The sequence below is a fragment of the Crocodylus porosus genome, unplaced genomic scaffold (assembly GCF_001723895.1).
Source record: "Crocodylus porosus isolate Cpor-Errol unplaced genomic scaffold, CroPor_comp1, whole genome shotgun sequence".
Lineage (NCBI taxonomy): Eukaryota > Metazoa > Chordata > Crocodylia > Crocodylidae > Crocodylus > Crocodylus porosus.
Genome location: NW_017728948.1, coordinates 16,941,662 through 16,959,687, shown reverse-complemented (window position 1 = coordinate 16,959,687; position 18,026 = coordinate 16,941,662). Strand labels below are relative to the sequence as shown.

The window sequence follows — 18,026 nt, the reverse complement described above, 5'->3', positions numbered from 1 at the left end:
ACAAGACCATTTCAGGCTGGACATAAGGAAGAATTTCTTTACTGTCTGAGCCCCCAAGGTCTGGAACAGCCTGCCAGCGGAGGTGGTTCAAGCACCTATATTGAACACCTTCAAGAGCAAATTGGATGCTTAACTTGCTGGGATCCTATGACCCCAGCTGACTTCCTGCCCTTTGGGTGGGGGGCTAAACTCGATGATCTTCTGAGGTCCCTTCCAGCCCTAATGTCTGTGAAATCTATGAAATCTAAGCCTAGGAAGTAAGAGGCAGACAAAGTACACAAGAAAGACAGGAAACGTGATGTTAGTGTGAAGACAGGGTCAAATGGGGAGGCAAGGAAGGGAGACAAACAAGGAACTTAGGAAAGAAGGAAAATGAGGAAGGAGCAGGAAGACGTAAGAATCCAGAGAGAGAAATCACTGCAGGATCCTGGCCAGAAAAGATGGAGAGAACAGAAAAAACGTAAAGGGGCAGAGAGGAAAATAGGAAAGGAGTAAGGTCAAGAAGATGTAAAGAGAGAAAGTTGAGGAAATGGAGCACAAATAAAAGGGCAAGTAAATGCAAGGAGAAAGAAAGGAAGCAAGAACCTCCTTCTCAATTCAATTTACACCTAAGACCAAGAGTGAGAATTTTCAGGATTATTAAGAATCACAAATGGCCCCGTACCACAAATCAAAGCAGTTCTGGGGAAAGAAAATATAAATTCTTTGATTACCCTGCATCTGCACACAGCAGCTGACACTGGATTCTTGAAAGGAGAGAAATTTAACAGCAGCCTTAGAAGTCTCCTTCCAACATATAAGAAAGGGAATCCTCTTTAAAAGGGAATTATCAGCTAGGCTTCACCCTGACAGTGAGAAGCTTTTTGAAGGGTTTGCAGCTATTATTGTGTGTCACTTCCAACATTTTAAAACCAGGGAGCAATAAAAATACTTGATAATAAATAAGCAGCATATGAAACTGTCATAGCTTGGCTCCTTTAAGTATGAACTTTTTATGTCTGTCTAACAAATGCATGACAAATAAATGTATGTTATTATCCATTTTCTTTGAAGTCACAAGTATTTGCCTCCAATCCACCATGAACCCATTTCAAAGCCAGTTTGGGAACTAATTTAAAGCTGTTAAATCCCAGGTGCCCTGTTGCCCTCCACTTAATTTCAGACTCAGTCTGTGATTCAACCAGAATTTTGTTTTTTTCTAGCATGTCGCTGCACTGCAAGCTGTTTGGGCGGTAAAATCCCTGACAGGGTGGAGGGTTGTTTGCTAGCAGACAGCTGAACCTACAAACAAACCATGTAACTTGTTTCAAAGGTCCATAAATTCAAACAAGGAGAGAACATCTAAGAATATGACAGTGTCTGGCTTGAATTCTGTAGTGTAAACAAGGCAGGTTATGTCACAAAATAATACAGGAGAGGAAAAAAAGCATTTTTTTCTCCATGAGCACTTCGGTTCTGATCCAAACAAGGATACAGGCACTACAGTGCTGAGCACTGGAATACCTAACTTGAAGGTACGTGGCCCCCATAGTGGAATCCAGCGCACAGAGGATTGTTTATAGCTAGGGTACCATCCATCCCAGTTTAGCTGAGACAATCCTGGATTTCAGAGGCCAGTCTCTGCCAGTTGGTGAGAATTAAAATGAGCGTCCTGGAAACACAAGGGCGCATGGTGCAGTCTGGCAGGGAGGCAAAGCAGCACAGCATGCCAGGCAGGCACTACAGCTACCCACCTGCCTAAGGTACCATACCACCCACCCCTGCCTCTGCCTGCAGCAGCACAGTTGACTTGGGAGGGGTGGAGGGGACAGTGTCCCAGGTTTCCCATTCGTCCATATGGTCGCACTACCACAGCAGCAGTATGTCCCAAATGACAAGTACACCAACGCACTTCAAGCCAGCAAGCCACTAGTACAGCTGCTTTCTAGTTTCCAAAGGCCCTGCAAGAATGGTTATTGAGGACAAGCTTGGAGCATCCCCACTGGTAAACATGTGGCTGTAGATTACATCAGCAAACTCAAGTGGGCATGGTATGCTCAGCCCAGAGCTCCCTGGGACCCACTGCTGATGGGGAATGAACAAGCCCTGACTTCAGCCCCTGAACTCCCTTAGGAATCTCAAAAATCCACATTTCGTGTGGATCTGCCAAGAGTTAACCAACAAACACTGGGGACAAGAGTGTGCCTTAAGCCTTCACTGCTGTTACAAGGTACCTACCTCCCCTGAGGTGTCACGGCCCAGAGCTCTCTCCTGATGCTAAAGGCCAGTGTTATTTAAGACTGATCGAGGTGATCTCTTCCATGGGAAAATCCAGGATTTTCAAGTGGGGCGTAGGTGGTGTGGTGCATCATCACATACTGCATGACATATTTTTCTCCGATTAATGAGAAACCAGAAGCTTTACTAATATGCTAGTGTCGTCCAGCCATATTATTCATAGAATAGAATCATAGAATCATAGGGTCAGAAGGGACCTTGTAGATCTTCAAGTCCAACCCCCCGGAGAAAAAAAAAAAGACTCAAATGAGTCCATCCAGGTAGGCATCTAGCCTTTTCTTCGAGACCCCCAGGGTAGGAGCCAGCACCACTTCCCTTGGAAGTTGGTTCCAGCTCCTAGCTGCCCTAACTGTGAAGTAGTTCTTGCAGATGTCTAATCTAAACCTACTCTCCAATAACTTGTGTCCATTATTCCTTGTCATGCCAGGGGGGGCTAGGGGAAACAGTGTCTCCCCCAAACCCTTCTGGTCCCCCCTAGTGAGTTTATAGGCAGTCACCAGCCCCCCCCTCAGCCTTCTCTTGTGAAGGCTGAACAGGTTTAGGTCCCGCAGTCTTTCATGGTAGGGTCTGCCCTGTAGTCCCTGGATCATGCAGGTGGGCCCTCCTCTGGACCCTTTCAATGTTGTCCACATCCCTCCTGAAGTGGGGCACCCAGAACTGGACGCAGTACTCCAGCTGCACCCTGACCAGCGTCGCATAGAGGGGGAGGATCACCTCCTTGGACCTGCTTGAGGTGCATCTGTGGATGCACGACAAGGTCCAGTTAGCCCTGCCAACCGTGACCTCGCATTGTTGGCCCATGTTCATCTTGGAGTCAGTAATGACTCCAAGATCCCTTTCTGCCTCTGTGCTCTCAAGAAGGGAGTTTCCCATCTTATAAGTGTGCTGCTGGTTTCTACTGCCTAAGTGTAGCACCCTGCACTTGTCAGTATTGAAACGCATCCTGTTTATATTAGCCCACTCCTGTAACCTATCCAACGATCCAACCTATCATTATTGACTCCAAGATGAACATGAGCTGCCAATGCCAGATTGCAGCCAACAAGGCCAACCTTATCTTGTCATGCATCCAAAGATGCATCTCAAGCCAGTCCAGAGAGGTGATATTCCCCCTCTACGCAACTTTGGTTAGGCTGCAATTGGAGTACTGCGTCCAGTACTGGGCACCGCACTTTAAAAAGGATGTGGCCAGCCTGGAGAGGGTTCAGAGGAGGGCCACCTGTTTGAGAGGGCAGCAGGGCAGGCCCTATGAGGAAAGACTGAGGGATCTGAACCTGTTCAGCCTCAGCAAGAGGAGGCTGAGGGGGGACCTGGTGGCTGCCTACAAACTCATCAGGGGAGATCAACAGCAAATAGGTAGAGCCCTTTTCTCCCCAGCACCACCTGGGGTGACAAGGAACAATGGTAATAAGCTGACGGAGAATAGGTTTAGGTTAGAGATCAGAAAGCAATATTTTACAGTTAGGGTGGCCAAAATCCCATTCTGTAAGTGTGATGCTGGTTTCTACTGCCTAAGTGCAGCACCCTGCACTTGTCAGTACTGAAACACATCCTGTTTATTTTAGCCCACTCCTGTAACCTATCCAGATCTTGCTACAATCTTTCCCTCCCTACTTCAGTTTCAGCTCAAAGCAAAAATCAATATACCTATTGGAAAGTGCACTTGTTTCCTAGCTTACATATTACGTTTTAAAAAATACAACCAACTAGGCAAAAAATAGTCAAAAGATATTGTCATTAGTTCTTTAGTCATTACAGTTAAATGCACATCTCTCATTTAAATCTGTAAAACAAAATCTAGTATTCTTGATCATTTGAGTGTCTTGATCATGCCTCCAACACTTTGGTATCAGCCCTTTTTATACCTGAGTTAATACTACCACACCTCAGTTAAGGTTTTAGCTAAAGCTAAAAAAAAGTCTGCGGGGCTGTGAAATACATGAGCAATGTTACCAAGAATAGCTAATAGACAGCAAAACTGCAGGAGAAAGGGTATTTTCAATAGTGGAATATGAAGACCATTAAAAAGGAGACAGGGTTGTTAACACTTAGAGTGGAGAGAGTGTAGCAAGTCAGGTAGACGATCTTTTTTTTAAGGAAAAGTTTTTATGTCCTGGGTCAAATTAGCCAGATCAGGCCCAAATCCATTTGAATCATTCAGGACCATATGCGGCCCCGCTACCAGCAAGTATCCTCTATCCCAGTCTGGAGCTTCAGATATTTCCAAATTCTTCGGTAGGCATCGTACGTGCACATCCAAGCCCAGAGGCTTGGGCTTCAGATGCCCCCAGGTTTTGCTTGCCTTCAATCATATGGCTGCAGGAGCAAGGTAGGGAGGAGTCTCCCATTTCCATAAAGTTGGCGTGTAGCCAAGATCCCCCCACTGGAAGCTGGCCAGTGGGAAGCTAACTATGAGGCTCTTGTAGGGAGTCCTGTCTACAAGCAGACAAAGGTGCACCCTCCACTACACAAAGCCATTGGTAAGGCACCTACTTGGTCAGGGTACTACCCCCTGCCACCTTCGTAGTCATGGTATTTCCTCTGCCATATGACAATAAACTGATGTGCTGCCTAAATAGAAATGCTACTGCCCCTCTCAGGCAGCTGGCTTTAAAGTTTGAATAATGCAGGGATCAAAGGGAGTGCAACTTCACTACTGCACCTTTCTCTTCCTCTCCCCCCCCCCACTCCCTACACCACCTTAGATCAAGTCCTGCTCTCTTCTTTTAAAGACCTGCTTAATGAGGAAGTGAGAGTGAGCTGTTTTATAACAGTTCAGTGATTAGGGCACTCACCCAGGACCTAGGAGAGTCAGCATTCAATACCCTCCCTTGTCTGAGAGTGTTCATACCCTCCCACCTCTTCCAGCTCACAGGGGACTGACAGACCCACCAGCCCACGTCGGAGATGGACCATTGGAAATAAAAGAATTCAAGATTCACTGGGCCAGAGAGACGGAGGAAGAGGGAGCATGGCTATAACTGAGTGATTAGGACATGCAGTGGTGCCAGAGAGAGTCCTGGCCCCGCTCCCTGCTCCAGTGATTGTTAATGTGTGTTATCCAATGACTAGTTTATGTAAATTGTGTAAACAGTCTTTGGAGCAGGAACTGAAATAGTAACAATTGATGCCCATGTGGCAGAAGAGACCCTAGGGCAGCTGTGGCAACCCCTAGGGACACCCTAATTCTGCCTTTACTCCCAGTCCTCTATATAACCTCCCCTGTTCTTTTTTCCTGCCATGCCTTGATGTTCCTATGATATTGATTGGGAGGCTGCCCCTGAGTCCAAGAGTGCTCTCACTGTCATCTACCAATCTAGCCGACCTCTTAGGGTCTCTGGGTCCTCAGCTCACTAACTCAAACATACTCAGTTCTCTGCAAGTGTTTCTCTCTGCCCCAGCAGACCTTCTGGTGCCTGGCTCACTGTACATGTGGCCCAAATGGCCCTTATTTAAGCCTCAGGGCTCTCAATCATGCCCCGCTTCTGTCCCCCATAGAAACGCCCATGTCTCACAGATGTCACTTTGTCACCATTTTACCTTCCTGAATAGGCTTTGGCCTTCTTAGCCTTAGCCCACAGGTTACTCTGGCTGTGGACTGGTAGCCTAGGCCCACTGTCTCTGGCCTGGATTTTTCGGTCTCCATCTTGCCCCTTCTGGGCTCAGGCTCCGGTCCTCTTGGCTTCAGGCTGCCTCTGTCACTCCTTGTACTCTGGCCACTACAAGACCAGGTCCTGTAAGACTAAACAACCAACTGGGTCCAAAGCAACTTTTGTCTAAAGGGAGAGCTAGCCATGGATCTTTATCTTCTATTATATACAAACAATAACAAGTGTGGTACAGTATTATGGCTCAACGTTATATAAAATCTGTGTGGAAACCTTGATGCTATTCAGTTAACTACCTCTTTCATTGTTTCTAGCTACCTGTTCAATAAATACTTCTATTTCCTTGTCTTTGAAGTAGTCAAAAACGCAATACCTTTTTCTTCTCAAATGCATTCTTTGTAAGAAATTCTACTGTGAAGGTCTACTGTTTCTGTGAGGTATAGATCTGCATGTCTAAGATGATGAGGAAAATATTTCTGTGCTTTTAAAATGCGTAACTGTTTGAAGAAAATCTGGAGAAGCAGAGACAAGCCAAAGCCTACTTTATAATCCTGACCAGCTGTGACACAGGGCAGCAGGACCAGCTTGCAGTTCAGTAAGGAGAAGAACAGTTCAAACAAAAGGGCCTATAAGTACATAAGGGGGTGTGCATCAGGAACTGGAAGAACATCTGTTCACCAGGGCACTCCAAGGGAAGACAAGATCTAACAGTCAAGAACTTCGGGAAAACTGTTTTAGGCTGGACATAAGAAAAAAACTTCTTTACCATCCAAGTCCCCAGATCCTGGAATAGACTTCCCTCAGAAGTGGTGCAAGCACCTACTCTGGACACTTTTAAGAAACACTTGGATGTCTATCTTGCTTGGATCATTTGACCCCAGCTGTCTTCCTGACCCTGGGGCAGGGCGGTGGACACAGTGATCTTACGAGGTTTCTTCCAGCCCTAATGTCTATGAAATCTATGAAAATCTATGAAAAGAGCTTGGGAGCCCTGGGTGCAAGTCCCTGCTTTACTAGAGAGGTCCTTGGTGACCTTCAACACGTAGGCTTGGCTTCTGATCTATAAAATGTGGATGTCTCCCGGTTGTTTTGAGGATAAGTACATTAAAGATCATGAGGTGCTCATGTCTTTAGTGCTAAAGGTCATATTAGTATCAGAACTAGGGACCCCAAAAACAGATGCGTCTTTTGCAGAAGCCAGTCCTTGGCACATCACATGAAATAAATGTATTCCACTAAAAACACAAGATATTGTTCCTTCCTCCAAATGGCATAGTTGCCTTGTCTCAATTGTCTGTATGGAAAAAATACAGTCAGGCAACACTGAAAGATTTGTTTGATATGGTTTAATTTGCCCCCTGCTATACATTTAGAATATGGTTGACCCATAAATCATCAGATGACACAAAATAGCATGAAGCAAGCTCAGCATGCAATGCTAATAAACACCTCTGGTGCTCTTATGGCAGGGCTTTCAATTGAGAATCATTAAACTCATGGCTTTAACTTGTCAAGACTGTTTCTTTTGTGCATACAAGAGCACCATTCCTGAAGTCACTTTGGCTATTAAACAGATATCGCTCTTGTCTTGGGAAAAAGTATTTTGTCCCAGGATAATACAGATTTACATTTCCATTGTCTTTCTCCAATTCCCTCTGACGTATACCAAGTACACCTTTTCCCAGTGCTAGAGTGATGGGCAAACAGCAAGCTTTGCTTTTTAACAGTGATTTATACATTTAAAAAATCTTAAGTGTAACAGTATAGCATTATTTAACATCTTAATGTCTTATTACATATGGTTATATTTATATATAATATATACATATTATATCTTATTTATCAGCTGCTGTAAACTGGCATAGGTGGCCTTCATGGAGTTACACCAGTATAGACTGGTAAAGGATCAACCCCATTGTATTCTCATTGCAAACGAAATGACCAAAAGACCTTATTCTGTGTAATTCACATCCTTTCCCACACCATGTCCAAGCTCAAGTACAAGATCCTCAGAATAGGGCACTTGTCTGTTTGCTTGTCTGCAAAGCAACTTCCACATCTCCCATACAGATAATAAATCACCATAATCTAATAACAGTGGGCATGTCCCCACAAAATGTTTAATGCACAGAAAACTAATTCTGCTGCGCATCAGTGCAGCTGGTAAAAACCATGCTAATGTGCAGTAGACTTAGTCATAATGCACATTAACAGCACAAAAAAATCATTCATCTGCACAAAGTGTAGTAGCACCAATTATGGCACATTAAGTTAGTACCTGTTCCTACAGGTAATAAACTTAATGCCCTGTAATACCGCACATTAATGAATGTGTGTACATACTGAATAAGCAAATGCTATACATCATCAGGCAACCAAATTTTTCTAGAGGACTGTTGTTAAAGTCCTTAATTACTTGCCTTACCTATTTGCTTTCTAGCTGCAGAGGCACAATAGCCCCAGGTCCTGTCACGATCATAGTTGTGTGTAGTTGAACACCTGAAAGAATTGAAAGTGCTTTAAACAACATGTGGGATCAGTTGAAACAAGAATGTCATTCAAACCTGATCAGCATGAACTAATAACACATACTTTTCTATTTATTTTAATTGCAGCTGTAGCAAGAACAACAACAGGGGTAATCTGCAGAATGGATTTTTAAAAATAGTCCATGTTTGTGATCTATTATCTATTATTATTACTATTATTATTAGCAACTATTTGTAAAAAAAATACTACAGAAAAAGGTGACTATGGTAAAATTGCAGTGCCCCACCTCTTTTCAGTTAAAGATAAACTGAGAAAGAGATGTGGATCTGAACTGAGATCCAAACAATTCCTCCAGCAAAACCCTGATTTGATTTTCCTGATATTTCTGAGGTAAAAAAGGACATAACTAAAAGTCTAGGGAAAAAGTAGGTCTCCCTTTATTCCTCATAAACAAATCGGAACCTAACACATTTTTGCTTTTGGTGGGTCACCTTTAATAAACTGGGAGACCAGAAAAGATGTCTAACAAAGGGACTTTCCCTGATTTCTGTGGCAAATGTCTCTAATTTCCCGTTCCTTAATAGTATTTCTACTTTTTAGTTTGCCTGAAAAAAATAACTATAAATGAGGAAATAAACTGCACAAGGGTGATTTCCAGTTAACCTCAAACCTTTGCATCATGATAGTCCTGTTCACTGGAACTCAGCACAGAAATCCTGATGAAGTCAGAAGGACTACATAAGAAACCAAGATTTGCCCAAAAGAAACATAAGGCTAGAAGAAAACTTGTAGGTCTTCAAATCCCGTCTTCTGCATTCATGGGCAAAAATTGTCCAGAAGTATCCACAAGATCATTCACTCTTCCCATACTACAGCCACAAAGTAGCTTATGAAAGATTTTTTTAAACTACAATGTGCTACAGATAAAGATCAAGGAAGACCATTAATGACATAGCATTTGTTAGATTAATCTTGTGTTTTTGATTATTCTTCCTGAGTTGTGGCACCTTGCATTTGTCAGCACTGACCTCCATCCTGTTAGCTCCAGCCCAGCTTTCCAATCTGTCAAGAGCCTTCTGAATTGCATTCCTATCCTCCAACATGTACGCAACGCTTCCCAGTTCACTCAAGAAGCTTTGCCAGCAGCCAGTTTGCCAGCATCCAAATCATTAATAAACACAAACAGCACCGGGCCCAGGAGTCACAGAATTAGGGTTGGAAGGGGCCTCAGGAGGTCCCTGGGAACCTCCTGCCAGCCTGACATGGATCCCTTTATAATTACCCTTTGCTTGTGGCTGTCTAGCCAGTTGTCTGCCTACCTTATAGCAGCCTTGTCCAGCCCATGTTTCTCCAATCTGTTTATGAGAAGGTCATGTTCGCGCCTTTGCCCTTAATTCTACTGAGATTAGCAGAACAGCTACTCCACTTGTCTGTCTGTATTCACATCTTGTCTCTGACCTTTAACCTAGCTTGTAACCTGACAGCGGGGCCTTTTTTCTGATTGCATGTACGCTGCCTAGTGTAATGGGCATGACACTTGTGTCAGAGAAATACTGGTGATGGCAGCAGACTTGATTAAAAAGCTCACTCTATTGAGTCTATATATAACACAGCCTGTTGTTTGTGCCCACTTGCAAAGTCTTAAAGGGCCAAAAAGGAGTCCTGACAGATAGTGTGAGAGTTGGTACTTAAAGGCCCTGAATATGAAACACAGCTAACTACCTCTTTCTAATTGATATGATACAGTAAGAAAGAGAAGCCAGCCAAGGGAGCAATAACAAGCCCATTAATTCTAATAGTATATAGTATTTAAAGGGGGAGGGTTAATATTAAAGGTGTTTAGCATCCATCTACTGCAGGACAGATTTGAAAGATTTTTACATTTGTGGTTTTATTCCAATGATCCTATAAAATTTGGTAATTTAAAGTCCTTGTGCAAAACATTCATGTAGCTCTGTTGTCTTTAGCTAGCTGTTCAGAGCCTTTTCCATTACACAACATTACAAGCTGGTCAGCGTAATGTTGCTTTTTTAAGTGCAGTGTTGCTTTATTAAGCCAGGAATCTTCCAGTTGAGAAGCTGTGGACTCATCTTTCCCTTTCATTAATGACACACATCAGTCTGAGACTTTTCTGAAACAATGTTATCAGCACTACACTATTGGTGACAACTTCAAACTTCATGCTCAATTTAAGCCTCATGTTCTGGCTGTGGAACAATCATAAACTTTAAGAGAGAACGTCATCCACCTACACTTACAAACCATGAAGAAACTCTCATTAATGTAATTTTAAGACCCAATCTAAAGTCCAATTTTCAGTGTGTTTTGGATCAGATACTTTTTAAGAAAATGTTTTTAGTTCTGCTTTGAATTTTACTGTAAGTGTGGGACCTTGGGCTGAGAGGCCAGAACAGCTCCCATTGATGCCTGTTTTATGATTTGTATTAATAGATTTATAGATGTTTGGGTCAGAAGGGATCTCAGTAGATCATCGAGTCTGACCCCCGGCCCTGGGCAGGAAAGAGCACTAGGGTTAGATGACCCCAGCCAAATGCATGTCTAGCCTCACCTTAAAGACCCCCAGGGTAGGGGAGAGCACTACCTTCCTTGGAAGTTGGTCCAGATTCTGGCAACCCTTCCTGTGAAGAAGTTCTTCCTGATGTCTAACCTTAACCTGTTCTCTGTCAGTTTGTGGCCGTTGCTCCTAGTTACTCCAAGGGATGCCCTGGTAAAGAGAGCATCTCTGATTCCTTGCTGTGCCCCGCTAATGAATTTGTAGGCAGTGACAAGATCACCTCTCAGTCTTTTCTTGCAGAGGCTGAAGCAATCCAGGCTCCTCAATTCTGGTAGCACCACTCATCTTTCCTGCCAGCTATTAGAATAGGAAAGCTCTGGGGACAGGCAAAGTATCTCAAATGCTTTAAAAGAACAGAATGTTCTTAACTCACCTCTTTTACTTTGTCAAGTGAAATAGAAGAACTGAGGTTGAGCTTCAGCTGTTGTGCAAGGACCAGCCACCAACACCTCCCATGACAGGCCCTGGAAAAAGATGCTACTGCCAAAAGGACCAGAGTCCTCCTCCTGTCCCCCTCCCCAGCGGCCAACAGAATCCCTTGGAATTTGTTATTCTACACCCATTGGCAATCACAGTCAAGGGCGATTATCTTCCATCACTGCCACATCTGTGGGTCCAAAGATGCCTGACAAAGGCTATCTGGGATCAACAGACTGCTACAGCTCAGGCACATGTTTCTGTGTGGGATGGGTATCTCAAATGTCTTGATTCAGTCTGTGACATGCTGTTTCTGCCACTTCCACTTTTCCACCTCTTGTTTTCATCATAAAGTTTAAAAGTACTGAGATCCTTGCACCAGACTCTTTCTTCATTTGGGGCAGCCCTGAGTGATAGTCTCCCATGAGTTGATATCGATGTTACATTTTTCAAGTTGGCCTTGAGGATATCCTTGAAGTGCTTGCTCTGCCTGCCTCTGGAGAGTATGCCTTGACTGAGCCTGGAGAATAAAACTTGCTTTGGAGTCTGAAGTCAGACATCCAGATGATGTGGCTGGCCACTAGTGATGTGTAAGGGGTGCACATGGTTGCATGTGCACCCCCTGAGCATGGCGGTGCACCCCCTATGAAAAGGGGCCACTGACACTGCCAGTGGTGCCTGCAGGCAATCACCACTCACCACTCTGCCGCCCCTTACTATGCCCCCCACCCAGCTGCTGGCGGCACGCGGCACCCAGCAAAGTTGATGTTGGATGATCATCGCCTTAGTGTTCATGGTGTTTGCTTGCAAGCGGACGCTACTGTTGGTGTGTCTGTCTTCCCACTGGATTCAAAGCATCTTCCGCAAGCAGCATTGATGGTACTTTGGGGGTCGGATCTGATGATCTGTTTAGGTCCTTTCCAACCTTAAGTACTAAGTACTTCTCCAGCAATTTGAGGTGTCTCCTGTACATTGCCCATGTCTCAGTTCCATGCAGCAAGATAGGGACCACACCTGCTTGATAAACCATGAGCTTGATTTATTCTACACTCATACTGTGCTGTTTAGCAACTATTCCTAAAGAATACACAAAGCAGCTCTTGTTCATTTTGCAGTGCTAATTTCCTGGCACCGGGATATCTGAAAGTAAGTGCCAGGTGTTTTAGCCAAGGAGAAAAGTAAATATTGACCAAAAGGTCAGAGCCTGCAGTGAAACAGATGCACCTTGTCAAAATGAGGCAGCTTCAGCTATCCCTCTAAGAATATACTTTGGTTAATCTGTGAGGTTCAAAATCTACCTTTCCTTCTGTCTGTTTTATCCCCCAACCTGTACATTTTTCTTTAAAATAGAAAGCACAACTGAAAATTGTCTCAAGTCTATGCTAATGACACACTGGGAGCATCTACACATGCACTTATATCACATTAAATTTAGTGGGTATAGGCCAGTATCTACACATGCAGGCATTAAAGCACAGTAACACTGTATGTGGACTGACTTGGGACTAAAGTTAGTCCCAAGTCGGTCCCCACACCCAGTGCTACTGCACAGTAAGGCGTCTACAAGTATGTCCCTGCGAAGTTGCTAAGTTGTGTAAGTCAGTTACAAGTCTGTGTAAGTCACCAATTTACTGTGTAAGTTGCCATTTTTACTGCAACATATTTACTGACCCATAGATGCCACGCATACTGCAGAGCAATTTTCTGTTACTGCACAGTAAATGTGCATGTGTAGATGCACCCACAGAGAGTTACTTCTATAAGTAGAAATCCTCCTGAACATGAAATTAAATCAAATGTATCTGAAGGTCAGTTTCCAATGTCTTCTGCTCATTTGGATGTGGGATTTCAGCAGGAAATCACTCTTATTCCAATCATTCTATTAGGATATTTCTGAAGAATCTTGACACTTTCATTGGCACTTTCCCCATCAGGTATTTCAGTGCTGTTGAAGGACATCAGAAGTGATTTCCAAGCTCAGCTTGCCCATTGCCTAGTATATGTTGCCTGTCCTACGTTAGCTCACAAGCCAAAGAAACATGATGCAGAGCATAAAAAAAATCACTTGTTGAAGATAAAAATCAAAGGACTTAATCTAGCATTCCACTGCACACACATTTAAACAGGTCAGATCTACCTACACCTTTACCTCAGCCATTTACAAATCATTTAATGAGCTAATGAATGCAAAACATTGGTCATATCACTAATGTCATACCATTAGTGCCAATGCATTAGTGATATGACATGTCACTCATGTCAATGCATTAGTGTCATATCACTAATAGCCCCGTACTTCCCATTTCAATCGCTCTGTGTTTTATTTCTTGTACCTGTTGCATTTGGGAGTAAACTTAGGCTGTCTCTTCCCTGTATTTACATACCTTAACACAGTTGGGGCCTTCTCTGACAGGGACTTCCCAAAGCTATTATAACATAAATAATGATGAACAATTATAACAATTTCCACATGCATGGACGGGAAGAATTTGGCCAAAAGGAAGGAATCCAGATTAAATTATACAGTAAAATAAACCATCATCTAAAGTTCAGTGATAGCACATCCCTTCTTAGTACTGCACTGTCCAAGATGAACCAGGTGGCAGTCTCAAATTTTAAAATTCATACAGGAATCAGGAATGTTTATCTAAAACAGTGGTCTGGCTTTACTGCGGTAACTCTGAGTTCTTACCCATGCAAAATTCAACTGCTTTTTTCACCAGGAATTCTGCCTACTGCAATTATTACAGATCATTATCCTCTAGTTTCTTCTCTGTCCAGAGATTTAATAAAAGGGAACACAAGGAACTGTCAATGACCTGAATGGGAATTCCCATGATTGAATCAAGGAAAGAAGATGACCTGTGATACATGGGTACTCAGTATTACTTTGTGCCTTTTATGTGCCTGGAGAAAATAATACCACCCCCATCACTTTCTCTATACATGGTCTGATAGTGCCATGGGAGGTGATACTGCATCTCTACTAGGCACTGGCTAGGCCTGATCTGGAGTAGTGTGTGTGCAATTCTCGTCTCAACATTTTAAAAAAAGACTTGGAGAAGTTAAAGAATGTCCAGAGGCAGGCAACAAAGAAGAAAAAGGGCTTGGAAAGTAAATCATACAAATAGAAGCTGAAAGAAGTAGGCATGCTCAGGTTGCTGAAAAGGCACTTAAGAGGGAACATGATAGCAGTTTCCAATATTTGAACAGCTGCCAAAAAGGAGAAGGCATGCACCCTTGCTATTGAGAGGAGGATGCCAACCAGTGGTTTCAAGTTACAGCAAAGTAGGTTAGATTGGATATCTAGAAAAACATCTTCGCTGTTAGAACAGTGAGGCAGTGAAACAGGCGTGGACTCTCTGCCACTGGAGACATGGCCTAGGGAAGGTGTGGACTGGAGGTATTCAAGAAGGAGATTGGACAGCCACTGGTTGGGAATGATTTGGTGTAGCTATGCCTATATTCTACTATGGGTATTCCCCATGCTTCTGGGCTTTGTAAGTTATCTCAACCTTCTCTCTTTCTGCTACATGTGTCTGGGCATTTTTAAGCCTTCCTCGGAGACATTGGGTGTTGACTACAGCCAAGGCTGGAGACTTTACCTGGGGTTTGCCAATGTTCCTGCTGGGGCCAAAGCTGGAGGTTCCTGGCTAGAGGGTCTTGCCCCTCCACTCAGGGTCAGAATGATCACCATATTTGGAATCAGGAAGGAATTTTACCCCATAATCTGATGGATATGAACTGTGGGATTTTTTGCTTTCCTCTGTAGCAGGGGGCATGGCCTTCTACTGAGGATCTCTTGAGCATATATTGACAACATATCATAGAAGCAGTACATTGGCTGCTGTGATTCTCCTGCTTTATCTATGGCAGGTTAGGATGTTAGACCTGTGTGTTTTCTGGGTTGACAAAATGCTTATGTAGAGTTTAGATTATGACTTGCATGGGATGGTTTGGATAGGGATGATCCTGCTTCAGACAGGGAGTTGTACTAGATAACCTCTGGAGGTCCCTTCCAGCCCTACTTCTCTATGATTCTATGATCTAACATCCAATGACATCAGAGGGAGTCATTCTGTTGACTTCATTGATGTTAGAGCAAGCCCCCAAGGTTTAAGATTGGATTTGTTTGGATTAACTAATTCAAAATAAATGCTCTAATAGCAAAAATTCACTGTTATTTGAACAGGAACCTGAATATTTCTAGCCTTACCATTTCTTTAAAGAAAACAGATTTGATAGACATGAGTGGTACATCCTTCCAGCATACCGAAAGGGAAACTTACATAGCTTTCCATCCTCAGTAAACACTGAAATACAATAGTAAATATACAATTAGATGCTGACATGCAGATATAGTTACTTATGTATCAGTCATGCTAAATAAAAGGGAAAATTCTTCAGCTATTTGAATAGCACTGGCAACCCCCAGTTAGTGCTCTTAATTGGTTCCAGAAAAACCAAGTGTTAAGCAGAACCATGCTAAGTGAAATGTATTTCCCCGTAAGATTTAATGTAAATAAAAGCAATTTGTTACTGCCACCTCTCACTGCTCCCACGACTGCTTCAGCCATGTACCAACCCAGGCCCTGCACTCTTGCCACCCCGCCCTGGGCCCCGCCAGCTCTGGCTCCAGGCACTGGTGCTGGCCCCATGCACACAGCTGTGCGCCCACCCGCCCACTCAGCGCTGTAGCAAAACTCACTGAGTGCTGAGTGGAATGAGGTCTGTATTTAAAATGAGCCCTATAGCGAAATAGTGCTCAGCAAAACGGCATTAAGCAGGGGTTGCCTGTACATTACATCCTATTTGTTGTGAACTCTGGTATAGTAAGAGAGAGCTGAAATCTCACTTACAGACTATTGCACTATAGCTGAAACTACAGAATTAAAATAAAGTCTTAGCAACAGACTAAAGATCTTTTCATTTCAGCTCAGCGCATATAGCAATTTCAAGAACAGCAAACCATAATTAATAATAATGATACATATTCATACTATAAAGGTGACTTCTGAAATAACCTACTTGAGTTCTGCAGCACATTAGAAATACCTTTTCAAATGTCAGTTTGCACATACGTAACTAGACATAAATAGTCAAGGGATGAGAGGACTTTTAAGGTTAGGAAAGATAGTTGAGGTGAGGCAAATGTTGAGGAGATTGTCATCACTTTCTGAATAAATGTGATTTTATAAGTGGAGAGAAATGGACTGAGAGGAGTGTCTGGCAGGGGTAAATTCTACATGCCCCAGATGAATGTTATAATTACCCACAGAAGGACGGTTGGATTCCCAATAGGTAGGCAGTTTCTAAACAGAAATACTGCTCAGGATGTGGCTTGAGGAAGGAGGAGGATGGCAATAAAAAAAAAGACCTTGAACTAGATCTTCTGTTATTATGAGTTTGAAAAAAGAGTATGAACTTAAAGTAACCCACATCTTTGTACACAACAAACAGGTAGGACACACCCTTGTAGGACACCTTATTTCAGATCCCGGCATGACATCCAATTATCCTCTCTTGCTAGTTTATTCCTATCTTTTAGTTATGACTAGCCCTCCTGGAGGGCATGTGTACACATACTTGCAGCATCCGTTAGTCATCAAAGCAACAAGTCAAGACTGATCCTGTCAAGAGCTGCTGCATTCATCCATTCTCATTATGGCCTACTGAAAACATGTCCTGCTGGAGTCCACTGCTTTCCTGACTGAGGAGTTTTATAAACGGCAAAACACTGCTGAAATGACTCCTCTCCGCTGTAAATTATGGCAGCCAGGTGGATAAAGCAGGGACAGGACACTGCATAACAGCAGAGGCTATTTGGGAGGGCATATTTTGACCAGGGCCAACAAAACATGCTCTTACAAAAAATAAAATCTACACTAGGATCTCTAATGTCCACATAAAGTGACTCCAAGGGTGGTTTTAAGGCCTCATTAGAATAATCCTGATAAAGCAAGTCACATGAAATTCAAACCATCTCAAGTGCTGAGAGGACTGAAGGGAATTGAATCTGCCTCATGGGTGTTCACAGTTTGGCAGGAATATTAAAGCAGCTCTGTAGATCAGGAAGCAAGTCCCAGCTCCTAACAAAATGATTCAGTAAAAGCCATATTTCCCTTTTTACATCTACTCTGCAAGCTTATTTAACTATTGATTTTGACACACAATCAGACTTGCTATAAGGTTACAGAGAACAGATGGACATTTGGTTATACCATCTAACTGTTTTCGTACCTTGGGGGGGAAAGAATTCCTCCTCTGAGCCTCTTCCTTCCACAGAACTGTGGTTCTACAAAGAAAGATAACAGGGATTGGGAATGCATGAATTCATTGCATAAAACACTCCATAAATGCACCTGCAAGTTCAAAGGGAAACTCCCATGGTTGTGTGCGATTTTGGCTAGGGTGATTTCTTGTGAAAGGGGATAAGCAAACATTGGCTGCTGAAAGGTCACTGCTTGCTTATCCCAAAAAAACCAAAGCCTAAGAATGGAGAAGATCAGCTTTGTTTTATCTCTGCTACCTAGGGACCCCTCAGCACACGAGGTATACTGCCTACCTGGAGTGAGGATTCAGGACGTGAAAGGGATGCTCCAGACCGTAATCCAGCCCACTGATTATTACCCTATGGTCCTAGTCCATGTGGGCACTAA

General features: G+C 43.3%; 1 protein-coding gene across 1 annotated transcript in view; it reads right to left on the bottom strand.

The window, feature by feature from the left end:
- The window catches only part of HGFAC (HGF activator), a 94,780-nt gene that overhangs the window by 72,771 nt on the left and 3,983 nt on the right, over nt 1–18,026 (bottom strand). The window contains exons 2-4 of the mRNA XM_019553445.1: nt 17,608–17,662; nt 15,584–15,680; nt 8,311–8,384 (exon numbers count right to left, since the gene is read on the bottom strand). Of these exons, the coding sequence (XP_019408990.1) occupies nt 8,311–8,384; nt 15,584–15,680; nt 17,608–17,662 (226 nt within the window). The remainder of the gene's footprint in view (nt 1–8,310; nt 8,385–15,583; nt 15,681–17,607; nt 17,663–18,026) is intronic.